The sequence below is a fragment of the Psammomys obesus genome, unplaced genomic scaffold, assembly GCF_907164565.1.
Source record: "Psammomys obesus unplaced genomic scaffold, mPsaObe1.curated_primary_1811, whole genome shotgun sequence".
Classification (NCBI taxonomy): domain Eukaryota; kingdom Metazoa; phylum Chordata; class Mammalia; order Rodentia; family Muridae; genus Psammomys; species Psammomys obesus.
Window position 1 is genome coordinate 7,159,761 of NW_026596120.1, and position 23,000 is coordinate 7,182,760.

Consider the following 23,000-nt stretch of genomic DNA (forward strand, 5'->3'; position numbering starts at 1 on the left):
CCGGTTTCCTCCTTACGGAGGGCCTACCACGGCTTACTGTCAGCGTGTAACCGGGCAGGAGGAGGAGAATGGCTACCCGGGATTTGGCAGTGCCTTTGTGAGCGACTTCTGCGTTAAAGTTCATGGCGACCCCAGAAGGTAGGTTCTATTTCTGTCCGTCGTGTGCAGACGAGGAGAGGGGACGCTCAGAGGCCGTCTCTTGGCTCGAGTCTGCAGGCAGTCGGTGGAGGGGCCAGAACGGGATCTCTCTTGAACGGCACGGGCTTTGCTCTTTGGAAGGTGTTCTGCTCTCCGTGTCTGGAATGTTCTCCATGATGAACATTCTGACCAAGTCACCGAGGTCACCGGGTGCCACACCAGTGTCCTTTCTTCCTGTCTTGATCGCTCCCGATTGCATCCCACAGAACAATACCCTTCGGCTGAGAGCTGGCTTTTCGCAGCCTCCCTTACAGTAGGTGGGGCAAAGGGATGGACAGCAGCTGTTGGATGGGGCTTCTGGGTAAGCAGGGGACAGACAGCTGCAAGGTACCCATAGCCTTCCTGCCATTCCTAGCTTCCTGCTCCGCCGGTGGGTGATTGTGACGACCCGCTCTCCAGTGTCATCTTGGACCCAAGCCTTGAAAATGAAAGCCTGACATTAAAGATAAGGGAACAGAGGCGTAGAAGGAGGCCGGGTCCCTGGTGACTGGCCGAATTGCCATGCCAGCTGCAATCGCTTTGCTTTGGATTTCATTTATGAGAAAGAGAAACAGACCTCTGTCTCGTTTAAACCATTTATTAGGGCACTTCGCTGCAGGGAGATAAACATCAGGAGCAGAAGCAGCAGGCTGGCGATGTTTCTCGTCAGACCTCAGCATGCTCGCTAGCTTGCCTGAAGCTCTGGTTGGATCCCCAGCACCTGGTAAAGCAGGCGTGATGATGCTTGCCTATAATCCCAGAGCTTTTGACGTGGAGAGAGGAAGCTCAGAAGTTCAAGGTCATCCTAAGCTACATAGAGAGTTTGATGCCAGCCTGGGGACACACGAAGTCTTGTCTGGGGCTGGGGAAGGAGAAAAGAAAAAAAGCAGGAGTGGGAGAGACTCCAGAACCTTGAAGGCTTTGGGCCTTCCGGATAAAAGCTTCCCTTTTGTGGGGGAAAAAAATTGTGGAGTCCTCTTTAACGTGTTGGAATAAAATCACACACAGTATACCCAAATCTGCATGCAGATGCTCCTCAACTTAAAATGGGGTTACATCCTGATAAACCCATCATGCCCAGAAAATTCTGCAAGTGGGAAATGCATTTAACACACCTAGTGTAAAGGACTTCATCTTCTCCGGCGCTCTGCAGAGCAGTTTACCCTTGTAGCGGCGAGTAAAGGAAAATGCCTTCTTTACCCAGTTCTTTCCTTTCCAAAGCCAGTTTTGTTTTGTTTCTTGAAACAAGAATGACCAATGAAGAAGGTTCTCCGAGCTCCAAACATGATTTGGGGCTTGAAGGAAGCCACATCCCTTGCTGTGCTCCACCCGGACGGTGCAGGATGCTGTACTTGAGGCCTTTCCTCTGGGCATCAGGCCTTTGCACAAGTGCGTATCAAATTTTACGCTCTGAACAGCCCATCATCTAGTTTTATAGTCGGGAAGACAGAAAAGAGCCTCCTCAAGTTTCCAGAGTGAGTGACAGACTGTTTGAAGGAGACCTGTTGGAACTGGGAAATCACATGGTCCAAGACATTAATGGCCTGTTGCTTGCTTGAATGACTTTGTCTCCCTGCACATTTCACATGGGCCGCAGAGCGCACTGCCTTGTTGAGTATAGTAGTAGTTGGTGGGGTGCCATGGGCCAGACTTCCTGTCTGTGGCATCTATCTCATTTCCCAGGTATGGAACTCCAGGAGCACATGGGAAATCCGGACTCTTCCTCAAGACCTTTCCAGAATGGCTCACTGGCTAGAGCAGGCTCTCTCCTGGGTTCAGTGTGAGCATAGTTTGGTGGTCTTTCACCATATGTCCTGCAGAGGTGAGAAGCGAAGTTCCAAATGCCATCCGGCTCTGCCCGAAGGCTCTTAGCTGCCTCTTATCAGAGGGCTCTGATTGCTGACAATAAAGGAATAAACAAGAAAGCAGGTGACTGCCTTCCACTCTTCCCCAGGCTGTGAATCCAGTCTCAACGAGTGATGGATAGGGAGGTGGGGACTAGGATGAAGGCCTGGGCTCTTCTCCTCCATCCCAACCTGCTTTAAGCTGAAACCCCAGGGTATGAAAAGGAGATTGCACCAATAAACACGATATTACTTTATATCCTTAGTTTCCTGAGTGACATGGCAAAGTATTGTGCTAACGCCACCCAGCTCAGTGTAAAATGCCATCCTAGGAAAGAGAGAGGGATTGGAAGGGAGATGACGAGGGTACTTGTCTGAGCTGCAATTAGATAAGAATTAAATTGCTTTTAAGGATACAAAGTCCATGTTTTGTAAACCCCTTTTCTGGGAGATGGGAAATCTAGGAACACTTGGCTGCTATTTCTAACACTATAATCTCATTCTAGCTAAATTACAACATTCAATCATAAACTAATTAATATGCCACACATATTTGGATACATTTAACAGTACTAATCGTGTGGGGGTTTTTGCTCATTGGTTTGTTTTGTGACTTGGGGATCTCACACTGCAGTGTGGGTTGGCCTGAAACTCACTATGTACCCCCCCCCCTCAAACTTGTGGCAATCCTTCACAAGTGCTGGGGTGACAGGCATGAGCCACCACACCTGACCTGGCCTACCCAGAATGCTACTATGGTGTAAATGGCTAATGGTAACTGTAGTTATTCAAACTGTACTTAATTGGCCTTTACTGCAGAAGACTATAAAATCATGCCTTATTTCCTTTGTGGCTATTAACCTTTCAGACTCCGGGCATCTGCAGCATTTTTTTAGGGATACTCTGATGTGCGGGCTGCTGTCCCCAGGTTCTGCAGAATCCTGGTGTCTGATCCTGAGGGCAGGAAGAATCTACCAGAAGACCAGAGAGTGGCCCCTAGAGACTTTGAGAGTAAATAGTATCTTCCTTGGGTCAGGTCCTAAAGCCTTTTCAGCTAGGAACATGGTGAGGCACTGGGCTTGGATGGCTTTCTCTAAATCATTTTTCACCCAATTTGAAAACGGAGATACCCTGGTAATCATTTTCTAATTCCTTCAGGAGTTCCCGACTCTTTGAGTACCTTACAATAGGGCCACCAAGATGGCTTAGAGGACAAAAGCCCTTTCCATGAAAACCTGACAACCTGATTCCGGAAAGAGAGAAATGAAACTTGTCTGACCTTCACACAAGCGTGCTGCGGCTCACATCATAGGCGTGCAGACATACACATGATGGTAATAAATAAAATTTAACATTAGCATATCCTCCAATAACATGGTATCTCTTCCCTCTGGCACAACATCAGTGTAAGCATAAGAACAACATAAGATAGACTGTTAAGTGTGGGTCATTCTGTACAAGAATTAGCCTGTGCTCTAGAGACTATCAACGTCTCAAAATGAAAGACTCAAGGCAATCTTAGAGAAGGGTGAAAAGATGTGATAGCCATATGGAACTGTGAGCTGAACTGTGATTATGGACTGGGCCTTTTGCAGCAGGCACAGCTGAGTATATACAGAACATGATAGCTGTACTGTGTGGTCCCAGCATTGTGATTGAATGAAAGAATATGTCGATGCCTGTTAAATGCTCAACAGTGAAATTGAAAGGAACTTAGAAGGGAAAACCTTAGTAAAAATATATAAGTGACCTGCCCTCTGTGTAGTTACTATTGTTTGGATCGTGAGTGACGCCCAATTTCCATGTGTTAAGGATTTGTTTTCCCAGTCTTCATGCTAGTAGGGGGTGGGGGAGTGGTGAGGCTTTAAGGGTTGAGGCCCCTGGAAGTTAGGTCATTGGGGAATGTCTGTCCTAGTTGCTTGTCTGTGGCTGTAATACAGCACTCTGGCTCGGGGCACCTTGGGGCAGAAAGGGCTTATTTAGTTTACAGCGAACAGCCCATCATCGGGGGAAGTCAGAGCAGGAACTGAAGCAGAGAGCATGGCGGGACACTGTAATGCCTCACTTCCCTGGGCTTGCTCACCTAGCTGGCTTACAGAATTCTGGACTAGCGGTTAAGGATGGGACTGCCCAGTGGCCTGAGTCCCCCTCTGTGAATTAGCAATCAAGAAGATGCCCCTAAAGACATGCCCACAGGCCAATATAATGGAAACAATTCCTCAATAAAGGTTCTTTTTTTTTTTTTTTCAAATGTATGCCAAGTTGTCAATCAAGATTAGCTATCATAGGGTGTGTCCTCGTAGGGGGATGCTGGGATCCTGCCCCCCTTTCCCCCATGATTCTAGCTGCTATGAAATGCGGCTTCCTATTTTTACCCACGTGCACTTGCCCAGATGTTCTCTCTTGCCATTGGCCCAAAAGCCATGGAACCAACCGACCATTCACTGAGGCCTCCGAAACCATGAGCCAAAATAAACCTGGCCCTATATGAAGTGATTTTTCTCAGGTACTGTGTCACTGTAATACGAAGCCAACTAACAGAATAAACTACCACCACCCTATTGGCTTTCTGGAACCCAGACTTACTGTCTTGCAGTCATGAAAGCCAGAGGTCTGAGATGGGCCGCTCTAGGCTGCATTCCTTTCTGAAACTCTAGCAGAAAATCTGCTTTTTTTTTTTTTTCTTTTGCCTTTTTCAGCTTCTAGAATTTGCCTGAATTCTCTGGCTCCTAGCCTCCTTCACCTTAAAAGCCAGTGAGAACTGGCTGAATCTGTCTCACAATATCTTTCTGGTCCTGACTCTTCTTCCTCTTTCTTCTCAATTACAAAGACACTTGTGACTGAACTGGGTTTGCCTTAACAACCCAAAATATAGCCTCTTAGCTGCTGATTAGGAGCCTTAATCCCTCCCTCCTTGCCATGTATACAATATGCCCTAATGTTAGGATGTGGGCATCTTCAAGGACTCTACTGCCTAAAACACAAGTGTGTGCTGTGTGCATGTACACACACAGAGGGTAAATGTATCAAGATGTTAACAAGTGAGTTAATAAATGAAGGGCATTGATTAAGCAACTTCTGAGGTTTGATTCTTTTTTTACGATGAAAAGTCTCATTTGGAAAAAGGAAACATCTCCCAGTAACGATGGCTATATATTAAGCAACCACGAATATACAATCCATTATCTAAAATTCAAAAGCTCTTCAAAGTAATTCCCCTCTCCCCACCATTCTTTATAACCCCGTCCCATCGCAGACTTTACAGTCCTTCACTCTTCTGTCACGGTAACCACATTTCACCACAGTCAGCTGCGTCCTTTCACTGGCTCCACATGGCTTCACCTGCTCAGATGTTGGATCCTGGGCCAGGTGCTCAGATGTCAACAGGGAGAAAGCGCTGTCCACCAGGACCTTGCTGAGCCAACCTGCCCAGAAGACAGGCAGGGTGTGACTGGTGGGTGGGGAAAGATGAGGAGCTGGAGAGAAGGGCTCCTCCAAAGTGCCACACACCTGGCTGCTCTTATGGGCATCACAGTAAAGTGTTTAGGGGTTTAGAGCTTTCCTGGGCTCAAAAAATAAAGAAATAAAAAAAAAAAATTAAGGACAAACTACAGGGGACCCAGAACCCTCAGCTCAGCCATGGCCAGATGAGGCCTGACAATTCTTATGGGAGGGTGTGGAAGCAGATCCTTCCTCAACTGCCTCTAGCCCAATTGATGCCACCCCTCTTGGGAGAGTCTTTGAGATGGAGGTTCCTGGTCCCCAGAAACTAAGTGATAATAAGTGCATATCTTATCATCTAGTATCTGAGTGAAGTTTGGGGGTGGTTTGTTATACGGCAACAGAAACGAAGAAAAATATTTTCTCCTGCCCAAGATGGCTATCCTCAGGAATTTTCTGTTTATCCTTCTCTTGGCTTACTTTACCGTACTGACAGGGAAACTGCTTGCCTAAATACACTGCTGCATTTTGCAGGTTTGATCTTTCAGTGGCGGCTTACTTTTCTTACCCTTAGGATTTACTTTTCTTATTCAAAATCAGGTTCCTGGACCGAGTCGGGCTAGTCTTGGAGTTCATTCATTTTTCCCTCATGTGAATTTCTCCATTCTTCTATTCTTGGACACAGAGACTGTTTTCAGTGTTTTGCTATGGCAACCAGGCCGCTATGAACATTCTTGTGTGACTCCTGGAACATCTGAGCTATGTTTTCTCTGGGGTCTGTGTCTAGGAGCGAACCGGCCAGCTTATATGCTATTAGCATCAACTGTACAACGTATATTTTTTCCAGTGTTGATTCAGTCTCACTTTAGGCAACTGCAGCGCCTAAGAATTTCTTTGTCCCACATCCAAAGGTCTGACTTCTAGTTTTTGCATTTTTGAAAGATTTAAAATCACATTTCATTGCAATCTTAACTTGCTGTTTCCTAATTGCTACTAAGATGAACTTCCCCCCATGTTTATTATGGTATATTCGGTTTTATTCTCCTGTAAAATGCCCACTTATGACCTTTGTCCAGATTTTTATTGGGTTGCCTTTTAACTGACTGATTCATACAAGTTTTTCTGTATTCCGATTCTATCCCTTGACAGTTGTATGTATTACAAACATTTCCAGGCTTTGGATTAGATTTTCCTTTTTGTGAAGTATTTTGAGGAAAAGAAGCTCTAAAGTTTAATGTAGACTAATTTACCAGTCATTTCCTGTCTGGTGTGCATTTTAATACTGAGCACAGAAAAAAATCTTTCCCCTTAACTAGTTTACAGGGACTTTCCCCCTATGATTTCTTACAATTATGAAAGGTTGGCCTGTCACATTTAAGTCTGATCTACCTGAAAAGGAAGGATTCTAGGGCATGAGGTATTCACCAACTGGAGATGAATATCCAGCCTCATATATTTCCATATGGCTAACCACAGAGCCAGTACCATTTGGATAGTCTGTCCAGTTTTGTCATGCTATTTCAGACCCAATCAAGTTTTTTTTTTTTGTTTGTTTGTTTTTCTTTTCTGCTCTTTTGCTTTGTCAAGGGTTCTGTTGTTGTAGTCCAGGCTGCCTTCAGCCTCTCAATCTCCTGTCCAAGCCTTCCAAGAGCTGGGGCTGCAGGCATTCACCACCACACCCATCTTCCAGCCACGATTCTGCTTTAAGCATGTGTCTGTTCTTGGCTCTGCCTTCAGCCCCATTGTTTTCTCTGTATCCCTGTATTCAAGCCATATAGTCTTTAATTATCCCAAACTTTGTAGCTCCAATGTCCCCCTCTCCTCACCTCTTGAGAAGCATCCAAGCTCCTCAGGCCTTTTGTTCTACTGTATATTTTGGATTTCTATGTGTGTGCATGGGTGTATATGTACACTCATATGCCTGCGTGCATACAGAGGTCAGAGGTCAACCTTAGATATTCTTCAAAAGACTTACACCTTTTTGAGACAGTCTCTCACTGGGACCTGGTGATTAGGCTAGACTGGCTAGCTAGTGAGGCTCAGAGATCTGTCTCCCTAGGGCTGGGAAAATATCTTTAAATCAAAGAATATTTCCTCTTTCTGTCTCTAGTTTGCTAAGTAATTATGAACAAACACCAGGTTTTGCTGAATTCCTTTCCATGAGAATCCTATGTTTTTTTTTTCTTCATTAAACTTTTGATGTGCTAAATTTACACTAATACCAATGATAAATGAACCTGGAATTCTTGGGATTAATCCAGTTGTGTCATGACTTACTGCCTTTTTACAAAATGCCACGAATAGAGCTGGTGGGGTGGCTCAGTGCTTAGGAATGCTGCTGCTCTTGCAGAGGTCCAAAATTTGGTTCCCAGCACCCAGGTCAAAGAGTAACTCCAGCTCCTAGCGGATCTGACACCCGATTCTGAATTTTGCAGGTCTCTGCACACACAGGTACAAAAATAACAGATACTTTTTTTAATGTCAGGAATCTGGAGCATGATAGACTTGTAGTACTAGTATTCGGGAGACAGAAGCAGGCGGCTCTACGTAACATAAATAGTTCCAGTCCAAACTGAGTTGCACAGGGAATCCTGTCTCCAAAGAAACCAAAAATGCCTTTAAAAAACCCAAAATAACTTCAGTTTGCTCCATGAGCGGGATCAGCCTGCAGCTTTTTTTATCACGTTGATATCAAGGCATAACTAACCCAAAAAGTGGGTGTGTGTTGGATGGCCTGATTCCTAGCCTGCGGAAAACGTGTGAGTTTGGAGTGATCTGATAAAACAGATAATAAAAACAGATGATTAAAACCTTCAAGGATACTTGTAGGTATGGGTATTGATAGTTTTTGGTGATCCTTATAATTTGAATTTTTATTAACATTTCCATGATCATACAATTAAGATGAGGGGGCAATTTGCTCATTTCTTTTTTTTTTTTTCCTTTGTAACAGAAATCCAAAATCTAGTGACTTAAGCAGGTTTTTTTTTTTTTTTTTTTTTTCTTGTCCATCAGAGGTAGGTTGTCCAGAGTGCTGTGGAGGCTCCACTGTGCCACCTGGCACCCAGATCCCTTTGTACTTCCATTCAGTCCCATCATGTGTGCTTCTGGCTGCCTTGCCACCAGCTGGCTGACTTCAGGCATGGTGTTCTCATTCCAGGCAACATGAGATATGGAAGGGAAGAAGGCATGGACAGTTTTGAGACAGATACACTGGTCTTTGTCCATTGCCAAAACTGCAGAGACAAGTGCCCATTTGAAAAGTGCAAATGCATCTCTGACTATTCTAGCCAAGGTTGCAACGATTAACAGACAGCTGAAAACCAAGAGTGAAATCCAGAGAGATGAGCAGCAACATGAAAAGAATCTGCTTCGAAGACTATAGCACCTAACCAAGGTAGGTCGGTATGTTCAGGCCAGATTGGGAAAGAACAGGACCCTAGATGGGGTCATCTGGGGGCAATGCCTCTGGAAAACTTAAATTCCTACCCTACTGTTCAAAACAGGTACAGTAGCAAAGTAATCTACTCCCGGAGATGGAGGCTTTCCTTTCCTGGGTCCAACGGCATGGATTTGTCTTGTCTGGTCTGATCTAGCTATTGCTGCCACCTAGTGGCTGTCTTCCTTTAACGGCGGCTGAAGCTAAGTGACAAGTATGGAACCATTCCTTGAGACCAGGAAACCATTGAGAAGTTGGCTATATAAAAGGTCTTGCATTTTGAGAAGGTTCAGGAATGTGTGCTAACAGAACTAGGCTTGATCTTCAAGTCTTTGATTTTTTTTTCTGCTTGCCTCACCAGCAGCACCATTTGAGAACTAAGAATGTGGTCTGCATGTCAAACCAGGGGCCACTTTACAGGCGAGGAAGTGTGGGGATTGGGCCTGTGACCACAGGCCTCTTGTATCATGCAATGTATCACACTTAAGCTTCTGGCCTTAAAGGTCACTGCAGTGGTCTAATGAAGGTACATCTGAAGCTTCAGGCCACGAGTCACTCACCTACCAGGCACCAGAGTAGCATATATACACTAATATTGAAAGATTATGTGGTTCTGCATGCCTGGTTACAGCGACACATAGTCTAAGTGGCTGAGTCGATGACTCTCAGGGACTTGCAACTTTTGGGCTCTGCAGATTTAGAGGCACAGGTCTCCAAAGATTGAAGCACTTCTGCAAGCACACATTAAGAACTCATTTAAATATATCTGGGCACAGGGTCTTTTCTGAGACTGACACTCAACCAAGGACCATCTATGGATATAACCTAGTACTTCTGCTCGGATGTGGCCTGTGGTAGCTCAGTAACCAAGTAGTTTTCCAAAGTAAGGGGAACACGGACTATTTCTAACAGGATCTCAAGGGCAGGCTGTTTGACACCCCCCCCAGGGGAGGAGCAGACTGTTAGGCCACAGAGGAGGACTTTGCAGCCAGCCCTGAAGATACCTGATAAAACAGGGTCAGATGAAAGGGGAGGAGGTCCTCCCCTATCAGGGGACTTGGAAAGGGGCAGGGAGGAGACCAGGGAGGGAGTGTGGGGTTGGGGAGGGAATGAGGGAGCGGGATACAGCTGGGACACAGAGTTAACAAAATGTAACTAAAAATAAAAATAAAAAGAAAAAAAAAACTCATTTAAATTATAAGATGCATTTGGCACATTGGAGGCAAGAAGAGTCACTGTTTTAGTCAATGGAGTTGATTGTCACCATCCAGAGGAAAGATGGGAGTGTTTGTTTTCTAAGAACAGGCAGGATATGATGGTGTCGAAAAGACCCAGTTGTGGTTCTCTGTTGGGGTTTGGTCTGGTGTTATGTATTCTAATGCTAATTACTGGCTCCCAAGATCTGGTTGCCACCCAGATGTGCACATTCTCACATACACCTGTCTTTGTTGTGTAAACGTTGCTCTACCTAATTTAAAGTTGATTGGTTAATAGGGTTGCTGAAGCCTGTGACTGGGCAGGAGAGGTAGGCAGAGTTTAGGTTAGAGGGTTGGGGTTAGATGGGGACCACCAGGGCTGGGAAGAGGGGAGAGAGGAAGCAGAAGATATAGCAGGAGGAAACAAAGCTAAGAGAAGGACCAGTTGGTGGCCAAGAGGACTAGCCTGATAGAACAGAAGCAGCCCAGAAAGGAACGACTAAGCCAAGTGTGTAGCTGGGAAATAGCAAAGTAGTTTAGAGGGCTGATGTCTGCCCAGTTAGTGTGTTAAAGCTTTTATAAATCCAGGAGATCTGTCTCAGTTATTTGGTAACTAGCTGGGGTATAGGAGCCCACTAGAATCTAATGACCATTTCAACAACAGTTCTTTTGCCCAGTTTTGATGGTAACTGGGCAGATACAGAAGACCCATGTTCTAAAAGGGGTATAATGGATGACCGGATACCAGTCCTTTCAAAAATGGATGTTTGGGGTTTCACTCATCGTTAAATCACTGAGACTTACCTAAGAGCTGAGAGTGAGGCTTATCTAGAATGAGAAAGTGAAACAGCTGAGACCATTCATAGTACTGGGGGCTGGACTCATCCCAGCTGTCCTAATTTCTCTGCAGAAAAGCCACACACTGTAGTCTGGTGTTGCCTCTGAAATACTCAGAAGCAGATATGAAGATAGCCTTTGATGGGCACTGAGATACACTGTATTGACTCATTTCAAAGAGCTATAGCTGTTGCTTACTGCCCTTCAGCATCTGTACTATTTATCGGATGCCCGTCTCTGCTTCTGGTCACACTGATTGGACTCTCTGTTTATCTTTTATCTACTTCAATGTAGCTGTTGATGTTACAGATGTTTTTCATTTCCTTTTTGACTGACAGCTTTCTTTATTACCACTTTTGTTTTCTTCTATTGTTGGAGGTTGGACTGATCCATGTTACTGGCCCTCAAGATCTGTTTACACCTATCCTTGTTTTGTAAACCTGCCTAAGACATTGATTAAGCGGCCTATACCAGGGCAGGGCAGAATGGGGCAGGCGTGGCTACAGTTTCCGGGTGTGGAAAGGGTTTAAGAGAATCCACTGTCGATAGATAGGAACAGAGGAAGGAGGATGCTAGGACCGGTTTGTGTGGATAAGAAACTATGTGGGCTGGGAGGAAAGACTCCAATAAAGGCATGAAAGGGCCCAGATGAACAATACAAACAAGTACCATGGGATTGTAAGACCTGGAGTCTCACTGCTCAGGATTGTGCCCTTCCCAGGAACTCTCACAGACCCCAGCTCCATGCAAAAGCAAGAGGTTTTATTGCTATCTCGATAGGGTCGCCCCTCCAAAAGCAGGAGATGACCCCGAACATGCAAAGCACAGGGTTTTTATACCTGAAAATCAGGTCACGTTTGCTCTATAGTTTACAGCTGGTTGTAGATAGTTTACAGCTTGTTGTTTCTCATTCCCAGGTGGTCCCTCAGGATTATGTATGGAAGGTAGATCAGATGAGGAGGATTAAAGTGGATGGCATTGGATGGGGGCTGGGAGATGGATGGTGAGGTTATTCAGCCAGTGTAGGTGAGCCCAAGGAAAATAAGGCAATTATAAATCTAACAGGTGTCTTATTGTTTGTGATAATAAATAATACCGCTGTGATAATCATATGGCTAATAATAAACCTATACCCCAACAGCTCATTTTTAATTTACTACAACATTCTATTTAGGAATTTGGCCCTTCTCTAGTTTAAGGTAGCAGCTTACATCATTGATTTTTGTTTCTCCTTTAGTGTAAGGGCTTAAGTTGTTCTCTACCCTTTGAAGGCAGTCTTTTCTGAAAGTTTTCATACTTTCTAAAACTGTTGTTTGCCTCCAAATTGTCTCTCATGATTTCTTCTTTGATGAGTGTGTTACTTAGAAGTAGGCTGTTGAACTTCAGAGTATTGGGGAGGCTATTCCAGGCATCTTTATTCCTTTTTAAAAATTTGTTCAGACTCCCTGTAACCCAACACAGGGTCTACCTTGGTGTATACAGCATATTCATTTAAAAGATATTTGTTGTCTAGAGTGTTTTATAAATGCCAACTAGATCAAGTTGGTTGAGTGCTGTAACAACTATACACTTGGTGATCTTTTGTTGCTGTATCAATGAAGATGGTGTTGATATATTCCACCTTTTAAATTTCTGATGGTTTTATTCTTCTTAGGTAAGCTGTTTATGCGCATGCATATTAGCTTGCATGTATGTATGTATGTATACATTATGTCTGCTACCTGTTGAGGCCAGAAGGGGATGTTGGAAACCCTGCAACTGGAGTCATAGACTATTTTAAGACACCATGTAGGTGGTGGGAATTAAACCCCAGTTCTCTATAAGGGCAGCCAGTGCTCTTAACTGCTGAGCCATCTCTCTAGGCAGACATTTTTATTGATGATATTTATAGAGCTGTCTTGACATCCAGAAGATCAGGTCCCACCTTAATCCACCTTAATGACCTAGACAGAGTTCTATGCCCCCACAGCACAACACACATGGTCATAAGGGGAGTTTGGTATCCACAGGACGAACTCTACTTTGGCCTGCAAACCAGCATTAATCACCAGTAGTGCAGAAGTTTACGCAGGTGCCACTCTGAAAAACATCATATTAACCATTACAAAAGCAAACAAATGAATGCAGGCAAGAATGGGATTATTTTCCCATTATTTTTTATTTATACTCTATTCTTCTCCTTGGTTGTTGTGTGTACCCAAGCAAATAAATGCATTTTTTTTTTTTTTAGAGAGAAGCGATAGGGCATGTACAAACTTATGCCGACTAAACACCACCACAATGGATGATGAGTAACTGAAATCAAGAAGGGAAAATTTAAAACATTTCTAGTGAAAAATGAGTATGAAAACATAGCATTCCAAAACCCCTGGAAAATAATGCAGGTGGTCCTAAGAGGGCAGTTTACAGCTGTTGGTGCCTATAGTAAATAAGTAGTAAGAGACATCTCAAATGAATTACTTAATGATACAACTTAGGGCCTTGGACAAATAAAAAGCTAACCCCCAAATCAGTACATGGATAAAAATAGTGAGATCAGGGAAGAAATTACTGAAATAGAAACAAGAAAGTACTAGGATTCAATGAAACAAAAAGTTGGGTTGGGCGTGGTACCTTTAATCCTGGCACTCAGGAGGCAGAGGCAGGTGGATCTCAAGGCCAGCCTGGTCTACAGAGAAACTTTGTCTTGAACAAACAAAACCAACTAAACAACCAACCAAACAACAACAAAAAACAACAAACAAAACCCCCTAACATTCCATTCAATTGGAAATACTATAAGCAATGGATGAATTTATAATGTGGGTGGCCTACAAAAATAACATGAAGATCAGCAATTATGATTGCAGTAGTACTTTAAAAATCTCAAACAAAAAAATTCCAGGTCCAGATGGATTTAGTGGTGAATTTTAGAAGACCTTCCAAGAACTAAAACCACTGTTCCTTTAAATATTCAAGAAGATAAAGCAGGTAGAAATATTACAAAACTCTTTTATGATGCTACTATTAGCTTGATACCAAACCCAGACAAAGATGCATGAAAATTCCACATCAATTTCCCTTATGAACATAAAGACTCTCAAAAAACTACTTAGAGTTCAAAAATACAATAAAAAAAAGATTATTCACCTCTACACGTATGTATATCCTAGATGTGCAGCTTGGTTCTCGTCAACAACTGGAGTAGGGGCGGTCTCTGATTCTACTGCTTGCCTTTGAATCCCTTTCCCCTAACTGGGCTACCTTGTCTCACCTCAAAAGGAGAGTATGTGCCTAGTCCTTCTACCACTTGAGATGCCAAGGCAGACTGATGTCCATGGAAGGCCTCCCCTTTTCTGAGGAGAAAGGAATTGGGGAGGGGAAGGAAGGTACTAGGAGGAGATGAGGGAGGGGAAGCTGAGATTGGAATGTAAAGTAAATAAATTAATGGAAAAAATGGTCATTCACAATTATCAAGCTGGTTTTAGTCCAGAAATAGAGATGGTTTAATATACATATAGCAATAGATAAATGTTATGTCCTTCATGTTGTCTTAAAGACACTAAGGAGGAACACATCTGTGTGACAAACGCTGTGACAAACCTGTATTTTGTTAATATAATAATTTAAATAAAAATTTCTATTCTCATTCAATCATACTAGAACTCTTAAACTAAAGCCACAAGACACACACGAGTAAATAAAAGAAAAACAGGAAAAACTCCAAGCACCTCTACTTGTAGATAGTGTAATTCCAGACAGGACACTCTACAAGATTCTACCAAGGAGGCTACGGCTGGGATACAAAGTGACTAACTGTAACTAATAAAATAAATAAATAGATAGATAAATACTCTACCAGAGAACTCTTAGAACTGATGAACACTTTCAGCAAAATGGTGGGATACAAAATTAACATAAAACTCAGCAGCCTTTCTATATACCAATAAGAAATATATACTTGAAGAAATAAAGTAAACAAACCCATTCATAAATAGCCTAAAAAATAACTTGGAAAACAATCTAAGAGTGGTCAGGAAAGTCTGCAAAATGAAAACGCATTAAGTTTTACAAGTTGTACAAATGTGACACTAAGGCTGAGAACGCATAAATCCAAAACTTTCTTGTCATAGCTCTTGATATTTAGTAACACACACACACACACACACACACACACACACACACACACACACACACTTGACCTGGCTTCCTAAGCCTGTAAGAATGTGTGTAATACTAACTCCCGATTCTTTCATATGATTCCCTGCACTCTGCCGAAGGTTTGGTTGAGTCTCAGCATCTGCTTTGATACCCTGCAGGGTAGAGTCTCCCAGAGGCCCTCTGTGGTAGGCTCCTGGCCTGTTACTTGTTTTCTCCTACGTTCAATGTCCATCCCATTTGTCTTTCTAAGTGAAGGTTGATCATCTTACCCCGGGTCTTCTTTCTTATCTTCTTTAGGTGTATAGATTTCATTATGTTTATCATATCTTATAGGTCTATATAAGTGAGTATATACCATGTGGGTCAGAGGACGACTTTGCAGCCAGTCCTGAAGATACCTGATAAAACAGGGTCAGATGAAAGGGGAGGAGGTCCTCCCTATCAGTGGACTTGGAAAGGGGCAGGGAGGAGATGAGGGAGGGAGGGTAGGATTGGGAGGGAATGAGGAAGGGGGATACAGCGTTAATAAAATGTAACTAATTAATAAAAATAAAAAAATAAATGTTTCCAATTTGTTGAGCTGAACAAAAAATAAAACATCTTCATTACTACCTAAATGATAGTAGAAAACAAAATAGAAATACAATGTAAATAAATATCATATTTATGAAGTCAAGGAGATTATTTTGCCTTCAGCCCTGATGAGAAAATTATTTGGAAATAAACTCCAGTAAAATAAGGATGTTAAAAAAAATGAATGTGTTATGTTTGTTGCTGATGGCGACTCATGGAGACTTAAAATATGACAACTGTAAAGAAGGTAGACACTAGGAGCACAATCCCACTAAAAACTGTTCTGTGTGTGTGGAGGGGGAGAGGGAGAGAGCAAGCAAGCTAGGGTGCCAAGCCTTCGGCAGAGTGCAGGGAATCACATGAAAGAAGGGGAGTTAGTATTACACACATTCTTACAGGCTTAGGAAGCCAGGGCGAGTGTGTGTGTGTGTGTTACTGAATGTCAAGAGCTATGACAAGGAGAAAGTTTTGGATTTATGCTTAAGTCAGAGGACAACTTTCAGGAAGTGGTTTTTGGCTCCTATCATGTGAACCCCAAAGACCCACTCAGGTGGCCAGGCTTGGCCGCAAGTGCCCCTTCTCCTCCAGCGCAGCCATCTTGCCTGCCCACTAGCATCATTTTATCCACATCATGCACTGGGTATGGATTCACCAGGTCATTCTACAAGCTTTTGTTTTAAAAAATATCCTTAACTTTCTTGAAACCTATAATTTGGATTTGTTTGATGTATGAAAAGCAAAGATCAATGGACTTGTAAGGCCACACAACAACAGATACTTCTTACCAAGCTATGAAGGAATTACACTACCTGACTTTTTGATTCCCACAGACACTATCAGGTCTAAAGGGCAGAAAGTCTGAGGCATGAGTAAATGAGCCCAACACTGAGACAAGGAATGCAGTCTGTTCCACACACAGTATAATGCCAGTACAATTTTATCTTCACCATGACACAATATTAAGATATATTAAAAAAAAACCCACATTTTCAAAAGCGTATTTTAATTTTTGAATTTTAATTCAAGTACAAGTCAGCTAGTTAACATAAATACAAAATAAATGCACATAATTTGCAGCCATGTACAAAAATGCAACAACAGTAACACTCACATGAATGGGCAAAACTCATCAGCTCTTTTAAAGCTGACTAAACTATGAATGATTGGTATAATTTAATTCACATCCACTGGGGTACATTCAAAAAGTTTAACAAAACTGATCAGAACTAGAGTTTTTAGTTTCTAAAATGGATAGCATAAAAGTCAAGGTACACTTGAGAAACATAAAGTTATGGTGGAGAAGGTATGTGAGGAGGCAGAAAAGCACACTTTCTTTTACATTCTGTCCTATTTAATCAGACATACCGATCTTCTAAGGAATGTTGAAAGTTGTGATTAACGATGATAAATGAGCTGTGTATACACCCCACAGGGGTCCCCAGCACACTAAAACAGTTCAGACAGAAGAGCATGTGAACCAAAAGGCATGAAGAAAACAGGGATTTCTTCCACTTACAGTCTTCAAATTGAAATCACTATTTTCTGATTTTAAAAAGCCAAATATTTAGACTTTAGTAAATGAACATTTATTCTTTTAAACACCCCAAACTGTGCTCATCCTAATGGGGCAAACATCCAGGTTTAGGAGACAAAAGGCTGGGCTATGTGACCTAACAATGCTGTCAGAATTACAGAATTCAGAATTACAATCTAGCTTGAGCCCCCTCTAGTCAGTCAGGTTGGTTCCACACAGTTACATAATGGGAACTGGACAGATTTAGTGAGTATGGAGGGGCGGGTCTCTTATGACAGCAAAGGCAGAAGTTTAAGGTCATCTTGGGCAGTAAGAGGCAAATCATTAAAAAAAAATAAAATAAAAGGAAGGAAGAAATCAAACCAAACCAAAGACAAGTCTGGTAGCAGGTCCCTGGAAATTTAAAGCACTGTATGGTATCCTACTACAGCTTGGCAATTCACCAACTGGAATATGCAAGTTTCAAGCCTTTGAGCAACAGTAGCAGAGTTCTAGCTGCTGCTGTGTGAGGTTTGCTTCCAGTAGTTACTGTTCCAGCCTAAGTTCAATATTCTGAGAAGACTACAACAAAAGTATACAACAAGGTCCACACTAGGTCTCTAAGAAGTTTTAAAAGGTTATCCGACTGAAAACAGGTTGTAAAAAGGCCAATGCATAGAGTATGCACATCTTTTTAAACATTACAACTGATTTAAGAAAATTTTCAAAGAAATACTTTAGAGACAAACTATATATAACACACGTATGAGTTTTCTTTTGGATTATCTCTGTCATAAAGTAAACTGTGGCAGATAGTGCTCAGGGGAAAACAAAAGACCTCATTGCTCCTTTCCAACAGCTGCTTTACAAGGAAATACTGAGACTCTAAAACCCCTTTCTGCAGAACACACACTAATACTTTAAAAGCTGAGTACAATGTACTAGAGGTTAATAAGTCTTCCTTGCAAAATACAGAATATCACATGTTCTTTCTTGAAGGACACTTATTATGGATTTGCTACGACTACATAAGGTGTTCCTTGGCTGCTGGTTTGTGTGTCATTCTTCATCCCTTGCGATTTGTGTAACACAGGAGAACATGCCCTACATTCAACACAACTAAGTGTTATGGATCTTCCCACGAGCAAATGGTGCTGTATTAGGCAGTATCAATGGCACCTGAAGAGGAAACACTATAGCCTGAGACCTCCTCTACAGATTTAAGTTAAACCCACAAGCAGGTATTTATTTTTTGGTATGTTCCATGTAATAAATGTCAAAGCTGTAATAATTCCAAAGGTAACAATCTAAACTTCCTTTGGTCTCCAAATACATTGACTGGAATATTTGTAATTCCAATTGAGCACCTCAAAAACATCCAGTTACTGTTACAAGGAAGTCAAGGTGAGAAATTTAAGAAGGAATTACACTTCATTGGTGAGAGCAGAAAAAGCTTTCAATGGCATGTGGTTTTTCCATAATATTGTGGCATTACACAGTACACTGCACACTTAAAACACTGTTAAGATCTCCAAAACATATGTAAAATCCAGAAAAATATTATGAACACTGCTTCTGCCCAATACATAACAACGTTAAAAAAACTAACATGAATTCTCTCCTAATTCTTAACCCCTCAAAAGGCCACAAAGCGCATTCACAAAGTCACTCTGAAGAGAAAGCCATTGCGCAAAATGTGAAGTTAAGGTACACTGATGAGTTAAGTACCGCAGTGGAGTTTAACTGTAGAAGCTTAATATACTAGTATAGCAACACCCATAGGAAAATCTATAGTACTGCAGCAAACACCTTCATAATGGCCATATATCATACATTAAAGTATTAGAAGGTGTTGCTGACTCAATAGCAAAATTTTAAAACTACATCTTGTTAACACATTGAACTAAAATTAGCCCAGCTCTATGACAGAGCATTCCAGAAACTAGGACAGAATAACATTGTCCAATGCAGCACACTCATTTACAGACTCTTTGCCAACTAAGATTTGCTCTATCTGATAGCTGAAGGCTTCTTTTTGTAATAGTTATATTGTCCTAAATACTTCAAGGAACCTATAAAGGACAAAACTGAAAAATACCATTTTCTCTACCAACCAATACAGATGTGGAAATAACTCAAAGGTTAAAATTCTTAATGTGAAAGTAAGTAGAAAAAGTTCAAGTGTTAGCTTTTCTACTTTTAAAGTAGGGTTGAGACTGTGATAATCACATTACAGCTCACAGATTATGGAATCAAAATTGCATCCATTCATGCATTTCATAATTGGAGAAAATTTGAGGATGTTCTCTAAGTCACTGAGTCAGTATCCACTTGCTTTTTCTTTTTCTTTTTTTTTTGGGGGGGGGGCTAGAGAGACAACCATGGGTGCTGGGAACCGAACTCTTATATTTTTGGTTGTGAGCCTAGCCTTTAATGGCTGAGCTATCTCTCCAGCCCATCCACTCGCTTTCTTTATAGCCCAAACCAAAAACCATGTGCATTTGATTAACCATGTGCATTTGATATGTAAACTTAAAGTCCACATTATGATAGATATCTTTTAGCTATAACCAAAACATTTTTAATGCTGAAAATACATAAAATATGTTAAAGTGCAGTGATCACTGATGTCAAATAAAATATTGTAGCAGGTAAGATCTTTTGGGGAAATGGTATTAAGGATCTACCTACTGTTTAGAGTATTCCAGGGGAAATCTAGTTAGACATCTGTAATTGTCACTACTCTCTTTGGAAAACTACAGCACAGTATATACCTAGGGATGACTTTGTTTAAAAGGCCAAAAAAAAAAAAAAAAAAAAAAAAAAAGCTCATGGAATTAACACTATATTCTGAATGTTGTCAATCAATACAACGAAACCATAGCTGTTGATCAATGGCAGAGAAAACGGCAATTTTGAGCATGGAATGCTTTTCAAAGCATTCTCTTAAGAGGCGGCACAGGCTTTTTTTACTGAAAGACCAGTGTAGTGTGGTATCTTATGTTTTATAACCAAACTTCCACTCAGCCATAGTAGTTAAAACATGTTTCCAATCTACTGTCTTCTGTCCACCTTGCTGGCTTCAAGATCCCCTGGTCCACTGGCATCTTTTGGTCTCCCTGCTCTGTAGCATGGCAGCCCCTGCTGCTATCCATTAAGGAGGTAGACAACCAATTCATAAGTGGCCATTAGAATGGCTGTGTTTGGAATCTGTCTCACCAGATGAGTTGTTAGACCGCGGTAAAGGGACCCATAACCTTCTTCTTGAACAATCAAAGATAGTGTCTGAAAAAAAGATCTGTATTTTGTTCCTTCTTCACGTAGTCTTGTTCTTACAACTTCTGTTCAGGAAAAAAATAGAAGAATCATTTTACTGAAACATTACTGCTGTTTTTCCAGTCTCCTCATACTGAGCACATACTTGATCTGTCACTCTATAAACTCATGATACTGATTCAATGTATAGTTTACTGAAGCCAAATTACAAAAACACTAAACTAATACAGTCCAAGTCATATATACTAAAGAATCTATTGCACAGATTTAAGGGTATAAAATAAACACAGCACGATGAACAAATAATATTCATAAAACGGTAACAATATATCAGAAATAAATTTTTGGTGGGCATGCTTAATGTGCCAACATGATACATAAAATTGCTTAGATCCTTGCAATTCAAGAACTTTAAATTTGGGATCCATTTGTGATCCTTGGGCAAATTCCATTTTTTGTTTGTTTGTTTTTAGAAGACAGGGTTTCTCTGTGTAGTGTTGGGTGTCCTGGACTCGATTTATAGATTGGGTTGGCCTTGAACTCAGAGATCTACTTTCCTCTGCTGCCCCGAGTGCTGGCATTAAAGGTGTGTGCCACTGTGTCCAGCTGCAAATTACAATTTTTAATATTTCTTCTTGTTTCCCATTTAAAAACAACAGCGTACCTAGACTTACAGTATTAAGAACAGCATCTAAGCTGGGTGTGGTGGTGCACACCTGTAATCTCAGCACTCCAAGTGGCAGAGACATGCTGCTCTCTGAGTTCGAGGCCAGCCTGGTCTACAAAGCAAGTCCTGGACAGTCAAGGCTACACACAGAGAAACTTTGCTTAAACAAAACAAAACAAAGAAGCCTGCATCTTGCTATACGGCAATTGAATCAAATTTTGTACGTCCCCAAAGAACATGCACTCCTGTCACACCAGCTAGTCTCTTACCATGTGGATACGCTATGGTGGTAGCACAGGTTTTGGAGGTGGCAGCAGCTAGCATCATTCTCACAAAATCTGATGCTTCCTTCACAGACTCTTCATCACTTTCCATCACAGAGGCAGTCTTATATTCTAATAGTTTTTGCTTAATGCTTTCATAAATAACAAAGTGGATAACTGTCTCTGAAATGCCGGCATATGAGGCAGACATGCCTCTGTAAAATCCTTTCAGTCCATCTGTCTGATATACTTTACGAACACATTCAAAAGCACCCATTCGCTTTTCCCCACGATTCCTGTGAGGTAAAAAGAGAAAAATATTACTGACATTAAGTACTGAAATATTTTTATCAAAGTTAATGAAACACTTTTTTTAAAACAATGCTCTTTTGTCAACTCACTAAAAATTTCATAGTACAGCCAGGTGGTGATGGTGCACGCTTTTAATCCCAGCACTCAGGAGGCAGAGGCAGTAGAATCTCGCTGAGTTTGAGGCCAGGCTAGTCTACAGAGCGAGTTCCAGGACAGCCAAGGCTACACTGAGAAACCCTGTCCCGGAAAAAGAAAATTCTTGTCTTTTCTCTTAAATTTGTCCTATTAGATGGGTAGCATGTTATCATCTTACCAAACACACATCATACTACACTGACTCTTCTGCTTCTTGCGCTCCTCTAAGGGATTCAGGGGGAGGAAATCCTCAGCTAACTCTTATAGGGAACTCCATGCCATGCCCAAGTGTTGACCCAAGAAAGACTCAAAACGTATCAAAACCCCAAACTTTTATACTGTAATCATTCCAGTTCTAACTAGGCTAAATTTCATTTGCATTTATAACTATGTAACTACATATATAACTATATATACATACACATATGTGAAAACAGAGCCAACATGGTGGTGCATTATCTTTAATACCAACACTCTGGGAAGCAGATGGCAGTGGATCTTTGTGAGTTTGGGGTCAGCCTGGTCCACATAGCAAGTTCCAGGCCAGTCAGAGCTACATAATAGAGATTCTGTCTCAAAATACAAAACAAAAAAACAAACTAAGCGATGCCCCCCCCCCCAAGAAAGTGTTAATTATGATACTGCGCCTTAAAACAAGGAATTTAACTGGGTTTCTTTCAATTTCACACACGTCCACCCAAAAAGTTACCAGGTAAATGTAAGCCAGACTCCCTATGTAGTAGTCTTCAGGTAGCCTGATAAATAATGACTTGTCCCTACAGTATCTTTCCTAACACAGTCTCCTTTAATGCCATCTTACCTGTACTGCAGTTATTTCAAAAGGATACAAAAAAAAACCAAAAAACTACTCTTTCATATAAATATATATCTAAAATCTACTCTTTCATACATGTATAACTTTTTGTAAAAATACTACTATAATGTCTAACTGTGGTAGTTTTACAACAATACAATGTCACACTTTAAAAACCACTGGCTAAGTCTTACCTACATTACTTTCAGCTCTTTGGCTCTCAGAAACTTTGTAAAGCTACAACATTCAAGATTTCATTTAAAGAACAAGTCAAAAATTCAAACAACTAAGCCATTCCTTTTCAAAATTTACAAATAGCATGTAATTCAACATGAATGTATATGGAAAACAGCAGAAAATTAAACAGGCATAA

General features: G+C 41.5%; 1 protein-coding gene across 2 annotated transcripts in view; it reads right to left on the reverse strand.

The window, feature by feature from the left end:
* Positions 1 to 16,633: 16,633 nt before the first annotated feature.
* The window catches only part of Slc25a36 (solute carrier family 25 member 36), a 36,502-nt gene continuing 30,135 nt past the window's right edge, over positions 16,634 to 23,000 (reverse strand). For both annotated transcript variants that reach the window (XM_055629722.1, XM_055629723.1), the window contains exons 6-7: positions 21,373 to 21,662; positions 16,634 to 20,501 (exon numbers count right to left, since the gene is read on the reverse strand). In XM_055629722.1, the coding sequence (XP_055485697.1) occupies positions 20,308 to 20,501; positions 21,373 to 21,662 (484 nt within the window). In that variant the 3' untranslated portion in view covers positions 16,634 to 20,307. The remainder of the gene's footprint in view (positions 20,502 to 21,372; positions 21,663 to 23,000) is intronic.